At 43.0% G+C, this 16,868-nt stretch overlaps 1 protein-coding gene across 1 annotated transcript; it reads right to left on the bottom strand.

Annotated features, from left to right (window-relative positions):
• Window positions 1-1,859: 1,859 nt before the first annotated feature.
• On the bottom strand, window positions 1,860-12,228 carry LOC134430801 (ubiquitin carboxyl-terminal hydrolase 42-like). The gene is made up of 13 exons (XM_063178685.1): window positions 12,204-12,228; window positions 10,894-11,094; window positions 9,093-9,203; window positions 8,915-9,017; window positions 8,699-8,766; window positions 8,488-8,558; window positions 7,903-7,985; window positions 6,939-7,050; window positions 5,490-5,630; window positions 3,925-4,025; window positions 3,099-3,240; window positions 2,037-2,227; window positions 1,860-1,923 (listed from the first exon to the last, which is right to left on the bottom strand). Exons 1-13 carry the CDS (start codon window positions 12,226-12,228, stop codon window positions 1,860-1,862), a joined length of 1,413 nt encoding a protein of 470 aa, XP_063034755.1.
• Between the last annotated feature and the right edge of the window lie 4,640 nt (window positions 12,229-16,868).

Here is a 16,868-nt window from a genome sequence, read left to right as displayed (position 1 = left end):
TTGTCCTGGTTTCAGCTAGGGTAGAGTTAATTTCTTCTTTAATTTCTTCTTTAGCTGCTGCAATTTGGGTTTGGAATGAGAATGGTGTTGATAACACACTGAATTTTTAGGTTTTGCTAAGCCATGTTTATCCTGAGTCAAGAACTGTTTGTTTCCTCATCTTCTGCTCTGCCAGTGAGGAGGTTCCAAAAAATAAAATGGGAGAGAACACAGCTGGGATAGGTGACCTGAACTGCCCAAAGGGACACCCACGCCCTAGAGCATCATGCCTGAAATATAAACTGGGAGGAATTGCCAAGAAAGGCAGCTGATCTTGGTTTGGGAAGGGATTTTGATTGCTCTGGCATCAGTCAGCAGGTGGTGTGCGATTGCAGTTGCATTTGGCCCCTTTTCATTATCATTATTAATTACTATTATTGTTGTACTTGACTTTATTTTCAAATATTAAATTGTTCTTGATTCAGCACACAAGTTTTACTCCAAATCTCCTCCCCTTGCACCAGTGTGGTGGGCAAGAAGAGGTGGTTGAGCAAGCAGCTGCGTGGTGCTTGATTTCCACCTGGGTTTAAAACACGATACCTCTCTCTATCTGGGAAAAAGATAATAAAAAGATTGAAAATATGAATTGATTAGCATGAAAAGCAAGAAGTCAATAATTAATAGAAGACAGAAAACTAATTAATGAAGAGCACTTTGCAATTTATAGCAAATGAACATTAATTGCTAAAATGTATAAATAGTGCAAAGTTTAGAAAGAGCGTGTGCATGTTGAGAGGAGCACTTTAACAAGGTAATGTGTGCTTTCTGATACTAAAAGTGACATTAGAGAGCTTAATTTATTCTGATGTTTTCAGTGACAATGTGACAGTTTGGTCAAGCTGCTCTCAGTGTTTTTAACACTAAAAACAGGAGACACTCCTTGCTCAATTTCTGGTGAGGTGTAAACAGCTGGAGCAGCTGTGTCCCTGCTCAGACAGTGTCCTGCTGCAGCTGGCTCCCTGACAGCCCATCCCTTCATACTCTAAAAGCCTTTCCCACTCTTTAATAGGACACACTCCCTTCTCAGAGTGTGGAGATTCCTCCCTTGAGTGGGGACAGCCAGCAAGGTTTCACTCTGAGACTGAGAAAAATGTTCAGGGCCATTGGGAAGGGTGAGTAATGTCAGTCTCTACTTAACATTTATTTTTCTACCTTTAACATAATTGCTTCAATATTGCTTCCAAACACTGAGCTATATTAGTAGCAATAACTATCTACACAGTGGAATAAAGAATTCTAATTAAACCCTTTTTAGTCTAGCCACCAACATCATCATCCATGTAAATAAACCCTCATGTGTGAGAAGGCGTGTAGAAAACAAGGACACCTTTGCTAAAAACCGCAGCGCTAATCTTCCATTCTGCTTCAGCCAGGGCCACAATCTGACTGCAGCACTCCCAGGGTGCTCTGAGTGCTTGTCTGACACGCGTCTCTGGGCCATGGAAACCCTCCTCTTCCTCGCTGGAGGCTGGTGGGTGCAGAGCACGAAGCGGCTGCGGAGATCGTAGCCCGGCTGCAGGGATCTTCTCTGCTCCCTCAGCCTGGCTCGGGATGGCTCCTGAGCAGCCCTGAGCATGGCAGCTTTCCTCAAGCTGCTGTTGTTATCCACTGGGCCTTTGTCACAATGTGGAGGACTCCTTCTGCCCCTGCTCCTCCTGCCCAGAAGGAGGTGGTGATGGTGTGTGCGCTGCACCGAGCGGCTGCGGCGCTCCCAGCCCCTTCTCCTCTGCTCCCTCCACCTCGGTGGGCTTTGCTGTCTGAGTGTGCCAGCCTGCTTCAAGCTGATGCTGGAGGGCTTTGGGACTGCTCTGTGGGCATGGTCATGACATGGAGGATTTGTTGCCTGCCTCCTCCTCCTCCTCCTCCTCCTCCTGGGTGAGGGCTCTGTGTGCAGCACAAAGCGGCTGCGGAGGTTGTAGCCGCCCCGCACGGATCTGCTCATGTCTCTGTGCCTCAGCAGGGTTTGCTCCTGGGCAGCCCTGGGGGCACCAGCCCACTGCAGGCTCCTCCTGGAAGGCCCTGAAGCTGCAGCATCCCTGGGAGAATGGCCTTTGCTGGCAGGGTTTGTTCTCCTCCCTGCTGAGGGGTCACAGTCCATGGTGTCCACAAAGCAGCTGTGGCCATCCCACAGCCGGGACTTGCTCCAGGCCTGCTCCATGCCAGCGTCCTCCACCTCCAGCACTGTGTCCTGCAAAGAGAGCTGTGGAGAGTTCCTGCCCTCCTCTCCTGAAAGGGCCAGAGTCGGTGGGGAACCCCCAGAAGTTCTGGGAGGGGACATTTCAGAGCCTCCCAAAGGCTCTTCTGGAGGCTGCCAAGGACAAATGGCCAAAGGTGCACAAATGGGATGGATCTGGGTGGGGTGTTTGAGACGAAGCAGCATTGTGGCTGTGGAGAATGCTGCAGGATGGGAGGAGAAAAATCAGAAATGCTGAGATCTGTCAGAACCCAGCAAATTCCTCTGGAGGGCTCCAGCCCCTGCCCAGGGGGCTCAGAGACCTTGGCACAGAGCCCCAAACCCCTGTGCCTTTGATTTAGCCCTTGGAAAAAACCATTACCAACATTTATATGAAGAATTACAAGTCAAGAAAGTTTAAATAGAATAATAGTTTGTCATGGGGTGAAAAATAGATTTTTTGAGGTTTTTAGAATGGGGGCTTGGGGTCCCAAGATGGAGGAATTTGGGTGTGCCTTGTCCTTTTTCTTTCTTCTTCATAGCCTCCATCTTCTGGGTGATGTTGGCATTTTTCGATTGGTTTAGAGTAGAAGCTCACTGTCTAAAATAGGTGATAGGTATTGGGAAGTTATTGTAAATAGTGTACATGTAGTTTTTAGTATAAAAAGATAACAGCAGTGTGCCTTTGTCTGACCAGCTGAACGGACCTCAGCAGGTTGGAGAAAGAATTTTATAGGTAAGAAACAATAAACAACCTTGAGAATGAGAATAGAAGAGTTCTGACTCCTTCTTCGACTGCTGAGAGACTTTCTAACACATCTCTGACCAGCAATGACTCTGAGAGAGATCCTAGAGAAAATCCCCTGCTCCCCCTGCCCAGAGTTACCTTCCTCCTGCCAGGCAAACCCTGGGGGCCAATGGAAGCCACCTTCTTGCTGCTGCCTGCCCAGTGGCTGAGGAAGGAAGGGGCATGTGGTGGTGTCAGAGAGGAAGAAGCAGCCCTCTCTCCAATCTTCAGATCAGAGCATCTGAAGAAAAAAAGATTAATCTCAGTTTAAGGCTGTTGTTGCAGCTTCCTCTGGGGTTCAGTGATTTTCTTGGAGAGGTTCCTATGACAGACAGAAGACTTAACCAAGGTCACTAATGGAAATTTCAACTAGAGTGTTCCCATTTAGTCTGCAAAACCTCATTTTGGTACCTTCTGCAGCCTCCATTTCATAAATTCAGAGAATTGTTTGAGTTGGAAGGGACCTTAAAGCTCATTTTGTTCCACCCCCCTGTCACATAAACAATAGACCAGGTTTTTTTCCAAGCCCTGTCCAAACTGGCCTTGAACACTTCCAGGGATGAGGCACCCATATCTATTTTGGGCAGCCTCTTCCATTGTCTCACCACTCTTCCCTGAAGCATTTCTCCCTAATATTTAATGTAAACCTGCCCTGGGTTAGCTGAAAACTGATAGCCTTCATTGTGTCCAACCTTTCTTTATAAAATCTTTCCTGGCAGGCCACTTTAAGTTCTCTTGCTCTTCTGTACATAATTCCAGCATCAGAGAGCAGGCAAAAATCAGGGTGACACACATGGGGTAGCAAAGGTTTCACAGCACTGAATGATGCAGGCAGTAATTGAAAAACATTCTGGAGTAGGAGAAGCAAAACAATAAACAGGGAAAAGGAAACATCTTCTGATCAGATCTGCATCCTGGTTATTACCTGGCATAAAAGAGCAGGTAGGCTTGCTGCCTGAGAGCTGTGTCAATGCAACGGAGCTCCACAGACTCATCATCCATCTCGTACCACAGCCCATTGCTGGCCTGGGAAAAAAAAGAAAAAAAAGGCAATTTTTGTGTTGTGAGGTGCCCAGGATGAGGTGAGAGATGAGAATTTGACTCCATGTTCTCAGAGGGCTGAAATCAATATAATGTAATATAATGTAATATAATGTAATATAATGTAATATAATATAATATAATATAATATAATATAATATAATATAATATAATATAATATAATATAATATAATATAATATAATATAATATAATATGCATTGTATTATATTGTATTATATTGTATTATATTGTATTATATTGTATTACATTGTACTCTGTTTCATTATATTACATATTATATTACATTACATTATATTATATTATATTACAATATATTACATTGCATTACATTATATTACAATATATTACATTACATTACATTATATTGTATTATATTATATTACATTATATTATATTATATTACAATATATTACATTGCATTACATTATATTACAATATATTACATTATATTATATTATATTATATTACATTATATTATATTACAATATATTACATTACATTATATTGTATTATATTATATTACATTACATTATATTCTAAAACTATACTAAAGAAAGAGAAAGGATGCATCAGAAGATTTAACAAGAATGATAATGAAAACTCGTGACTGACTCCTCAGAATCTGACACAGCTGATGGTGGTTGGTAATTAATTAAAAAAAATTCACATGGAACCAATCAAAGATGCACCTGTTAGTAAACCATCTCCAGACCACATTCCAGAGCAATCAGATAATTATTGTTTACATTCCTCTCTGAGGCTTCTCAGCTTTCCAGGAGAAGAAATCCTGGTGAAGGGATTTTTCAAAAAATATCATGGTGACAGGCAAGGATTTCTGCATGGCTTCTCTCCAAAAACACAGTCAGAAAACTACCAAGCAAAGAGTATATTAAAAAAATCCATTCTGTGGCATTCACATTTTCTGGAAAAATCCCTTTGCCCAGGATTTTTCTCCTGGCAAACTGAAAAGCCTCAGAGAAAAAGGAAAACAATAATTATCTCATTTGCTTCTCCTGGGTTTTGCTCATGTGGAATGTGTTTTGGAGATTGTTTATCCAACTGGAGATTGTTTCATTGGTTTCATGTGAATTGTTTTGACTTATTGGCCAATCAGGGCCAAGCTGTGTCAAGACTGGAAAGAGTCACAAGTTTTCATTATTATCTTTTTAGCCTCCTGAAAGTATCCTTTCTGAATTCTTCAGTATAGTATAGTATGGCATTCTTTAATATAATATAGCATTATAAAATAATAAATGAGCCTTGTTGAGAACATGGAGTCAGATTCATCACTCCTTCCTTCATCTGGGGACAACACAAATACAAAACCAGCCCAGGTCCTAAGGAAACCTTCTGCCCCAAAACCTTGGAAAGTTTATCTCCCCCAGCACACATTTTCCCCACGAGGAAGGAAGGAAACTGCTGCTCACCTTTGTGTAGCAGAAATAGTGTCCTCCTTGGCAGCTGACCCCACTGTGCACCAGGACAGCATACAAGGAGTACTGGAGGGGTTCTCCATCTGCCTGGGACATGTAGGGACGAAGGTCCAGGAATTCAGGGTACTCCACAACCTGCAGGGACACCAGCAGGGCTCAGAAGTGACCCTGACCTGTGACACAGCAGAGCCTGCCACATCCAGGGGCCACAGGTGTGTAAATACATCTTTGGGGCTCATGAACACCTGGTTGTCCATAAAGCAACATGGTTTGGGTGGCAGGAAATTGTCGTTGGCCAAAGCAGCTCTTGGAGAAGAGCACTTGCCTGTCTTCCCAAGGGAATTCTTCTCTCCTATGGAGGGGCTTGCAAGCAAAGCTGAGTTAATAGAAAAAATAACAATTTATGATTTCAAATACGTCTTTGGGGTTCATGAACAGCTGGTTTTTCATAAAGCAATGTGTAATGGTTTGGATGGAAAGTGTTCTTTGCCAAAGCAGGTCTTGGAGAAGAGAGCTTGCCTGTCTTCTTCTCTCCTATGGAGGGGTTTGACAGCTGGCTTGCAAGCAAAGCTGAGTGAATAGAAAAAATAACAATTTATGGTTTCAAATACATCTTTGGGTCTCATGAACAGCTGGTTTTCCATAAAGCAATGTGTAATGGTTTGGGTGGAAATTGTTCTCCGCCAAAGCAGCTCTTGGAGAAGAGAGCTTGCCTGTCTTCCCAAGGAAATTCTTCTCTCCTATGGAGGGGACCACAGGTGTGTAAATACATCTTTGGGGTTCATAAACAGCTGGTTTTCCATAAAGCAACATGGTTTGGGTGGCAGGAGAGTGTTCTTGGCCAAAGCAGCTCTTGGAGAAGAGTGCTTGCCTGTCTTCTTCTCTCCTATGGAGGGGTTTGACAGCTGGCTTACAAGCAAAGATGAGTTAATAGAAAAAAATAACAATTGATGATTTCTGAGTGTATTTATAACAAGGAAGAAGACAAGGTTGTTAGCATGTAAACAGAGAAACAGATATAGAAAAGATATATGAAAATTTTTGCAAGTTAGACTATGCCTATAAGTAGATGTGTATACGTGTTTTATTAAATTTCTGTAAAACTTTTGCCAACTATATTGATGCTAATTGCTTTGCACCAATGAATACAGTAACTTAGTGTGGTATAATTAAATCTTAATTTAAGATTAACTTAAATTCACACTCTGTTAAGAGTACATAAGCTGGAAAACTGCAAAATAAAAACTTTTTTCTTCTTAAACCCTGATCATGTGTGTGTGTATGTCACGTCCAAACTAATGGTGACACTCTCCCCAGAAGGGAACAGGACTAACCCAAGGCAGAGGCTTGTGCCAAGCTCTAGGAAATCTGCTCCAGGAAGAGAAAGCTGCCCCAGGAAATCTGCTCCAGGAAGAGAAAGCTGCCCCCCAGCTGTGTACCCACCTTGCTGATCTTCCCACCGTTGAAGCAGTCAAACCTCTTCAGGCACACCGTGAGGATCTTGGGGGCACGATGGACTGTGAACCTCTTGGAGGCAGCAACATTCTTCTTACACCTTGGAACCAAGCACAGAGCCCAGCGCTGAAATGCACCCAAACCCTGCCCCAAGGCGGCCATGCCACCATTATATTTTCTGGAAAAATCCTCTTTGCCCAGGATTTCTTCTCCTGGGAAGATGAGAAGCCTCCCAGGAGAGAGAAATGTAAACAATAATTATCTGAGTGCTCTGGAATGTGGTCTGGAGATCGTTTACCAACAGGTGCATCTTTGATTGGTTCCATGTGAATTGTTTTTAATTAATGACCAATCACCATCAGCTGTGTTGGACTCTGAGGAGTCAGTCACGGGTTTTTATTATTCATTCTTGTTAAGCCTTCTGATGTATCCTTTCTATTTCTTTAGTATAGTTTTAGCATAATATAATATAATATAATATAATATAATATAATATAATATAATATAATATAATATAATATAATCATATAATGTAATGTAATATAATGTAATATAATGTAATGTAATATGAGATCTATAATATATATAATATTATATGTAAATATAATATGATATATAAATATTATATTATGACATGGAATGGAATGGAATGGAATGGAATGGAATAGAATAGAATAGAATAGAATAGAATAAAATAGAATAGAATAGAATAGAATGTCAGATTCCTCATCTTTTCCCTTGTCCTGAGGACCTTACAAACACCACAGTGGCCAGGAAACGTCTCCTGCCTCACACAGCTTTTGCTATTCTAAGGCTTTTCACTGCCATGGTTTATAAAAGCTGCATCTCATCTGTGTGCAGGAAACCTCCACAAGAAGATGACTTCTGCTCAACGACATTCAGCCCCCTCACACAGGATTTTGTGTTAATAAGTTCTCAGTAGTCATCTTACTTGTCACATTTAAAGCAGTTATCACCATCCAGGTGCTCGGGTGTCACAAATTCCTCCAGAGCTGCAGTGAGGGACGAGGCTGCCTGGAGGGGAGAGAAATGAGCACTCTGTGCTGCAGGAAATGCCCTCAGCCCAAACATTTCCCCAGAAAACCCCTGTGGCTGATGCTGGAGAGACCCCCACCATGAACCTGTGCAGGAGGAGGCAGGAGCAGAGAGTGATGCTGAACATTTCCCTGTGTCCCAGCAGCTCCTGGAGCCATCAGGAGCTCCCTCCCTGTACCCCTGCTCAGTTCAACTGATGCCACTGTGCAGGGGCACCAGTGGTGCAAACAATGCAACCCACCAGCCTGGGAGGCAGACAGGGGTGGTGGGAGGGCAAAGGGAACAAGGATGAGGACGTATCGAGGGTGCAGAGAGGATAATGCTGCTTGTCCAGCTTAAAAACAGCACCCACAGAGTGCCACGGACTCTCCACTGCCCTTCCCACCCACACCAAGATCTCCTGGGTACATTTTTAAGACAAATGTGGTGGCTCTGGGAAGCTGCAGGGGATGTTTTGTACCACAACTGCAAAGCCTCTTACTTTGATATCCAAAGGAACGTCCAGGAAGGCCTCGTAGGAGTCAGAAATGGCTTCACAGCTGAAGCAGGTGACTGGAAGGAAAAATCCAAATGTTGAGCAATGTTGAACTGACTGACACTGCCCATTTACACACTGCACCTGCCCCACCAGTCCCAGGACCAAATATCAGGCACAGACAATGCCAAAGAGAGTAATAATTGTGCAAACATACCTCTGGATCTCAGAAAGCCCCCAAATATTTGATAGACAATGGTGGTGGATTGAGAAGAGAGGTCCAAGCTGGAAACAAGTGTTAAGACAAAGCATTATCTCCTCCATGGGTTTTGCTTGCCCTGAAAGCCCAGGGTTCAGGTTTTCCTTTTTTTGGGAGCACATCAAGCAGCCCAAAGGGCTCAGAATGCTCTGAGGGTGATTTGCTTGTGCTTACTCATTGCTAGCACTCAGACAAGCTCTCTGCATGGCATTGACAGTGCAGCACAGGAAATCATGGGCATCTTCCTCCCTGCCAGGCTGGAAATGCTCTCCTATGCCTAAAAAAGAAGGAGTTTGTGGTTTTCTCACGCAAGGAGGGAAGGAAACCTGCCAAAGCACGGGGCATGACTTACGTCTGAAAACCTTGAGGACAGCCAAGGGCAGGATGGCGCTGACAGGGGAGTGCAGGACCTTGTTCACGTGAGATTCCATGATGCACATCATGCAGAAACCTTGGTGGTGGCCTGAGGAGGAACACAGGGAAGGTCCTGAGGTTACCAAAATATCCACAGCAGCGGGGTAATGCCCCTCTCCCACCCCAGTGCAATGCTCCACTCCTCCCAGTGTCCCAGCCATCCCAGGTGTCACCATGATATTTTATGGAAAATCCCTTTACCCGGATTTTTTCTCCTGGGAAGCTGGGAAGTTTCAGCTTCTCCTTGTTTTGCTGCTTTGGAATGTGATTTGGAGAATTGTTTACCCAGCATGTGAATTGTTTTAATTTAATGACCAATCGCAGTCCAGCTGTGTCGGGACTCTGGTCAGTCATGGGTTTTTATTACTCATTCCTTTCTAGCTTTCTGCTGTATCTTTTCTCTTTCTATGGTATAGTTTTAGCATATAATATAACATAATATATAATATACAATATATAATGTATAATATAATATATAGGATATAGGATATACTATAATATGGTATGGTATGATTAATATAATATAATATAATATAATATAATATAATATAATATAATATAATATAATATAATATAATATAATATAATATAATATAATATAATATAATATAATATAATATAATATAATATAATATAATATATCAGCCTTCTGAGAAACATGGAGTCAAATTCTCATCTCTCACCTCATCCTGGGGACCTCACAACACCACACCAGGGCATTTTAGAAAGAGGGATTTTATCCCAGCAATCCCAGGGCATTTTAGAAAATGTTCTTAAGAGGGCTTCTCAACTGACAGTTTTCTGTGCAATAAGCCAAGAATGTTTAACTTGCAGGAGTAAAAACTTGGAGCTACAAAGAGATGTCTTCATGAAGGGCAAGACAGCTGGGTAGGACAAGTGGCTTCTAGGCTTGAGTGCTCAAAGAACATAAACTCATGGGGCTGACAAAGGACTGCTGTTCTCCTGTGGAAACCCAGGGAATATTTCTGTGTCTGCTCTGGGGTGCCCTGACCCCCAGGGGAGCTCTGACTTTGACCCTCATTCATGGAGAAAGTTTCCCAGACTTCAACATAGACTGGAACCCACAAAAGTGTGAAATAGATTATAGAGAGTAGTGTAGGTGTATCGCTGGGTGAGAAATTGAGGTTTTGGGATTTTAGTGTGTTGTGGATGGAAGCAAGATGGCACAGAGTGTCATCCTGAGTTTCTTCTTCATGGTTCTTCTTCATGGGTTTGAGTGGCATTTTGTAATGGGGCAGGAAAGTCTGCATTGTGGGCTCTTTGGGATCAGTTATTGGGTTAAAAGGGAAAATAATCCAGGTGTCAGTTCTTAATTGGATAGTTTACTCTTAAAAGACCTTGTAACCAGAGATTGTTGGCCATTTTGTGCCTTCTAATGAAAAGCTGCCCAACTCAGTAGTGAGACTGTTTTACTGATGAAAAACAATAAACACTTGAGTCTGAACATGAACTACTGTCTCAAGTGCCTTCAATCCAGACCCAGAGAAACCCAGAACACATTTGAGACTGTTTTACTGATAAGAAATAATAAACACTGGAGTCCAAACATGACTATGTTTGGAAATATCATCTCAAGTGCCTTCAACGCAGACCCAGAGACACCCACAGTGGTACCACCACATTCTCCCTAAATCTAACTCCATGTTCTGTGCATCTTTGGGGTTTGACAGACAGATTTTCAGGGAGATTTCCCAAGGAGATGTTCCCCCAGCACTCACAGGCCCGGCTGTGCTCGCGGGACAGCAGGTAGTTGGCCAGTGGCGGGGTGTAGGTCAAGCACTGCAGCACAGAGTTGAGGAAGCAGGTGTTGCCCACGTTGAAGAGCCCAGCCCCAGCATGCTGCTTCTGCTGCCAGACCATGCAGATCTTCTCCGGTGGAAAGAGGATCCTTTTTGGAGGAGCTATTCCCTCAGCAATGACTGTGGAGAAATTGCGGTTTGGAAAGAGGTGAGGTGAGGAGCAAAACCTTATTTAAACTTTGAGCTCTCCACACAAACAGTCAGGACTTGAATCGTGAACTCAGCACCAGGGGAAGCCTAGCACTGCCTTTGAAATGTACTGCTTTGGAAAACTCCGCTCCCTGTGTCACATTTTGTGAAAAATCATTTTGTTAGGATCTTCTCTCCTGAGAAGCTGGGAAGCTTCAGCTTCCCCATGTTTTGCTGCTTTGGAATGTGATTTGAAGAATTGTTTACCCAGCATGTGAATTGTTTTTACTTGGTGACCAATGACAGCCACCTGTGTCGAGGCTGTGAGCAGCCACAAGATTTTATTATTATTTTATTATTTATTTTTTATTATTTATTATTTTATTTTTATTTATTTTATTATTTATTTATTATTATTTATTTTATTATTTTATTTTGATTTAATTTATTGTTTATTTTATCATTTTAGTATTCATTATTTTATTTTTTTATTATTATTTTATTTTTATCCTTTTCATTCCTTTCTAGCCTTCTGATGAAATCCTTTATTCTCTTAGTATAGTTTTAATATATAATTTTCTTTTAATATAATATATATCATAAAAAAATAAATCAGCCTTCTGAAACAATTCAGATTCTCATCTCTTCCCTTGTCCTGTGATCCCCACCACATCTGGTGACCCTGAGTAAGGAAGATTCCCACATCCCTGTTTACTTTGCAAGAGTCCAACAAACCCCAACTCTGATTTCTGGGCCCCAGGGAAACTTCCTTTCCCACCAGAGGTGTAGATTGGATTATCAGGTCAAGCTTTCCCTGATTGTAACTTACAGAAAACAAGAAACTGAACACAAAAGGTAACTCAAGGGTGTCAGAGCTCTCTATGAGCAATGATGTTTCAAAGTCTTGTAAACAGTGAAAAAGGAGAGACAAAAGGTGTTATCCTAATCACAAACACCTGGGTCAGTCTGGCTGCTGTCAGGAAACATCCCAGAGCTCACTCTGGGTTGTGAGCACATCATTCTGGGGTCTGACCCCCAGTCATGTCAGTTGTCTGTGGGGATTCACCAAGTCCAAACCTGCCAGTGAAGCTGCTACTCACAGAAATCCTTCCCTGTTGTGGCCATTGCCTCTCTCAGGAGCAGAGGGCAAAGCTCTGGGTGACCAAGGACATCAGGACATGCTCCAGAATAGAGAGATCTGTGTCAATCCCATCACCTGATTGCAAAGAAATTACTGTAGCTCACCAAAAGTATAAAAAATACAACCAATAGAAGAGCATTTGCCATCCAGAGTTTCAGTGGTGCCTGTACCAGCTGCTGAGCTGCAGGCTCACACCTTTGGGATCAGTGGCAGAGCCCCAGCTCACAAGAGGTTCAGAGATTCCTCTGGAGTGCTCCAGGGCATGTTCCCTTCTCAGCCACAGCATCAGCAGCGGAGTTCTCTGGCTTTCCCTCCTCCTCTGCAGGAGTGCCCAGGTTTCAGCCACTAATTTAATTTAACTACTACCTTTGCTGCTCTCCTTTTTCTGTCTCACTCCCTCTGCAGCAGCCAGGGTGGGCTTTGTGCCCCTCAGACTATAATCACCCCCTACTTACCTATCCTAGGCTAAAGAGAATCAGCAAATGAGAGCTCTAGCCTGGCCTGTATCTGGGCAGCTACAAGGTATAAACCAGCCTAGACTTTTATCCCGTATCTCCTTCCTCTGTGATCCATCTTGTCGCAGACATCTTTTTATGAAAATCCTTTCTTTAGGATTTTTTTCTCCTGAGAAGCTGAGAGGCCTCAAGAACAAAATGTAAACAATGGTTATCTGCTGCTGTGGGATGCAACAGGTGCATCTGGGATTGGTCTCATGTGGTTGTTTCTAATTAATGGCAAATCATAGAAGAGCTGGCTTGGACAGAGAGTCTGAGGCAGCTGCCTCTGTTATCATTCTTGCCTTTCTATTCTTAGCTTAGCTGGCCTTCTGAGAACCTTTTCTTCTATTCTTTTAGCATAGTTTTAATGTAATATATATTATAAAATAGTAAATCAAGCCTTCTGAAACATGGAGTCAAATCTACATCTCTTCCCTCATCCTAAGACCCCTGTGAACACCGTCACACTATCCCAAGAGTCAAATCATAATTACCTTAGAGAGGATGAAAGTTGAGGAGGACAGTAAGCAATAAATTTGTTTAAAAGGCAGGGACATGAGTAGTAGAGGAAGAAGCTGAGTTATCCTGCAGGCCAGCTCTTTCATTAGCCTGCCCTCAGGACACCCAGCATTGGGCAGGTGAGGTCACAATGGCTGCACAGGTGCCACATCTCTGCCCCTCTGTGACACAGGGATGTGTCCCCTTGAGGCCACATGGGCACAGGTGTGACCGTGTTCACAGGGGTCTTATGTTGAAGGAAGAGACGGAGTTCTGACTCCATGTTTCAGAAGGGTTGATTTATTATTTTATGATATATATTACATTAAAACTATAGTAAAAGAATAGAAGAAAACGTTCTCCTCAGAAGGCTAGCTAAAAATAGAATAGAAAGAGTAACAAAGGTTGTGGCTGGGACAGAGAGTCTGAGCCAGCTGACTGTGATTGGCCATTAATTAGAAACAACCACATGAGGCCAATCCCAGATGCACCTGTTGCATTCCACAGCAGCAGATAACCATTGTTTACATTGTGTTCCTGAGGCATCTCAGCTTCTCAGGAGGAAAAACCCTAAGGAAAGGATTTTTCATAAAAAGATGTCTGCGATGCACAGGAACCCACCTGGCTCCTCTCAAGGTGGAAGTCATTGGGATTCTCCCTGTGCTGCTGATGAAGAGGGGTTCATTAGAAAAAGCTGCCACTCCTTCCCCAAACCACAGAGATGAATGAGCACAGGTTTGCCAGAGCTGGCACAAGCCTGGTCGCAGCTCTGCCTGGCACACAGGTCACTGGGGCTTTCTGTTCCACTGGCAAAGCCCCCATGGCCCTCACAAGGTCATTTCCAGTCGTGGTAAATAGGTGTGATTTGTGCTGACACAATTGACAACAGTAATCACAGTAATCAATATGGATACAGTAATTAATGTTTGGAAATAATAAAACAGTGAAAAGGTGTCATGCCAAGAAAGAAAGGGAGAGGAGGGGTTGAGAGGAGGGGTTCCATCCCCCCCTTTCCTGCAGATGTTCAAGGGCAGGAAAAAGCAAGAGATGACAGTTACTAAAAACTAACAGAAAGAAGGGAAAATCTGGTTGGGTCCCAGGAAAATGCCAGCTATAAGAGATTTATTGCTTTGATGCTTAAATGAAGTAATATGTTAGTTTTGGCTTACATTGTACTGGCTTGGTGCACATGTGTAACCCAAGGGTGAGTTGAAGGACATCAAAGAAGAGGAGAAGCCTTCATCAAAAACGACCCCCCCAAATTATCCCTTATTTTCAATCAAATTATATTGTCAATGTATATTTTCTAAACAATTCAATTAAAATTGCTGCTACCTCAAATATTGTTTGGGGCTTTTTTTATGATGGGATAATTGGGCAAACATAACACAGTGAATTTTATCAGGTACCTCAAGGTACCCCTAAGCTGACTTGAACCAGCATCACCAAAGGGGCCCTGCAGAGCCTGAGCTGAGTGAACTTTTTACAGCTTCACATTGAATCCTTCCTCCAGGCTTGGTCAGGCTGGGTTTGAGCAGACACAGCTTTAGCCAGATTCTCACTCAGGACAGCTGGAGGCAGATTTGTTCCTGCTCCACTTGATCCATGTGGGTTTGGGCCGTGCGCTGAAGTTCTGAGCAGCAGTTGGTGTTCCTCATGCTGCAAGGAGGCTGCTATTCACCACTGATGCCTTCAAATTTAACTTTTATATTTTTCATCTATTTGTAATCCTGCAATTCTTTCCTGTATAACTCTAAACTCTATATTCAACGTGAGCTGCTGCTTTCCCATTCTGGTCAGACACAACAATTCCTCTCCAAGGACACCTCACTGCCTCAGGCCCCAAGAGATGTGAACAAAAGTGAATTGGGGGGAGCAAACTGTGGGTAAATAACTTCATTACCTGAAGCTGTAATTGGAAGATTAACCCCCAATATGCAAAAGGACTAAACTTATAAAAATATAAAAAATCCATGAGCCATGGTTCGTTTTTGGGTGTAGCACCTGGAGGAACTGCCCAAAATGTACCTTTATTGAAGGCCCTTCAATAAATTTAACCACTTTTTATTCCACTTTTATTTTATTATTATTTTATTTTATTAATTTTTTCTGGCCTCTGTGTTTATGTAGTCCCAAAAGGCATCACCCCCACTTGAACTGGGGTTCAAGTTCTGTCACAAGGCTGCGAGAACAGGGATGGATTTTTGGAGATCAGGGCCCACCAAACACCTTCCTGCTGGGGAGAGTCTGGGGCACAGGCAGGAGGTGCCAGAACCACACAAACTCCATTTATATTTGTGTTAATTTAGGAATTAGGTGTTCCTTCTCACTTCCACCTAGGCAATAATTGCACAAAATAATTTCCCTGCAAGCCCCACAGCAGCCTCAGATCAGGATCCAAGAAAAGGGAACTATTGTGTGAATATTAAAAAAGCTTTAGTGATGTATAGTTCTGTTATTGTAGTTTAGATTTGTCATATGCTCTTATGCCTAAGAAAGAAGAAATATGTAGTTCTCTCATTAATAGTGGCATTTGTGACCACTGCCATAGAGGGGCATGGCAGTTTTTAATTTAAAAATTTAAAATTAATTTTAATGAATTTAAATTAACTTTTAACTTTGGGAACAAAGTTTGGGAAAATTACTGGAAAAATTATTGACACTCAAGTTTTATTAAACTAACCTTGACATGCCTCAATGAACAAAGTCTGAAGAGAGACATATATTGCTGAAATGAGACATGAGGAATACAGAATTTAAAGATCTTAAGGACATTTTGAAAAAATCAGAAGAAAAAGAAGTACATGGCAGAAAACTCTCTATTATATTGTGATTGTTGTATCCATGTGGCCAGCCAAGAATTGGGATTTTCCCCAGAGGATCCAGGTGATGGTCACTGTAACAAAACTCCTCCCAGCCAAGGTTTATTCTGCTCCCTCTGAGCTGGGGGGAAGCTGCAGTTTCAGAGGAGGAAGATATGCTTTCTGCCCTTCATTTTGATGTCTCATCAAAACCACTGCAGATTTAGATAAAAATCAAAGGGTAAGGGCCCAGGGATGCTCCTGACAGCCTTAAAAAGCCCCAGAATTTGGATCCTGATTGCTCCCTAAAAGAGGGAGAACCTGGGTGTCCCTGAGCTCCCTTTGAAGAACCTGAGTGTCCCTCTGCTCCCTTTGGGGTACCTCGGTGTCCCTCTGCTCTCATTGGGGAACCTGGGTGTCCCCCTGCTCCTTTTGGTGAACCTGTGTGTCCCTCTGCTCCTTTTTGGGCACCTGGGTGTCCCTTTGCTCCTTTTGGAGAATCTCAGTGTCCCTCTGCTCCTTTTTGGGTACCTGGGTGTCCCTCTGTTCCCTTTGAGGAACCTGGGTGTCCCTCTGCTCCTTTTTGGGTACCTGGGTGTCCTGCTCCCTCAGGGGAACCCAGGTGTCCCTCTGTTCCCTTTGAGGAATCTGGGTGTCCCTCTGCTCCCTCAGGAGAACCTGGGTGTCCTTCTGCTCCTTTTTGGGTACCTTGGTGTCCCTCTACTCCCTTAGAGGAACCTGGGTGTCCCTCTGCTCCCTTTGGGGAAGCCTTTGGAGTGACTTTCCCTTTGTGCCAGATTTGTCATTTTGCAGGCCCGGGACCCCTTT

Source organism: Melospiza melodia, chromosome 30, assembly GCF_035770615.1.
Source record: "Melospiza melodia melodia isolate bMelMel2 chromosome 30, bMelMel2.pri, whole genome shotgun sequence".
Classification (NCBI taxonomy): Eukaryota; Metazoa; Chordata; class Aves; order Passeriformes; family Passerellidae; genus Melospiza; species Melospiza melodia.
Note: the sequence above shows the minus strand (reverse complement) of the source record. Positions and strands in the feature narration are given on the sequence as shown.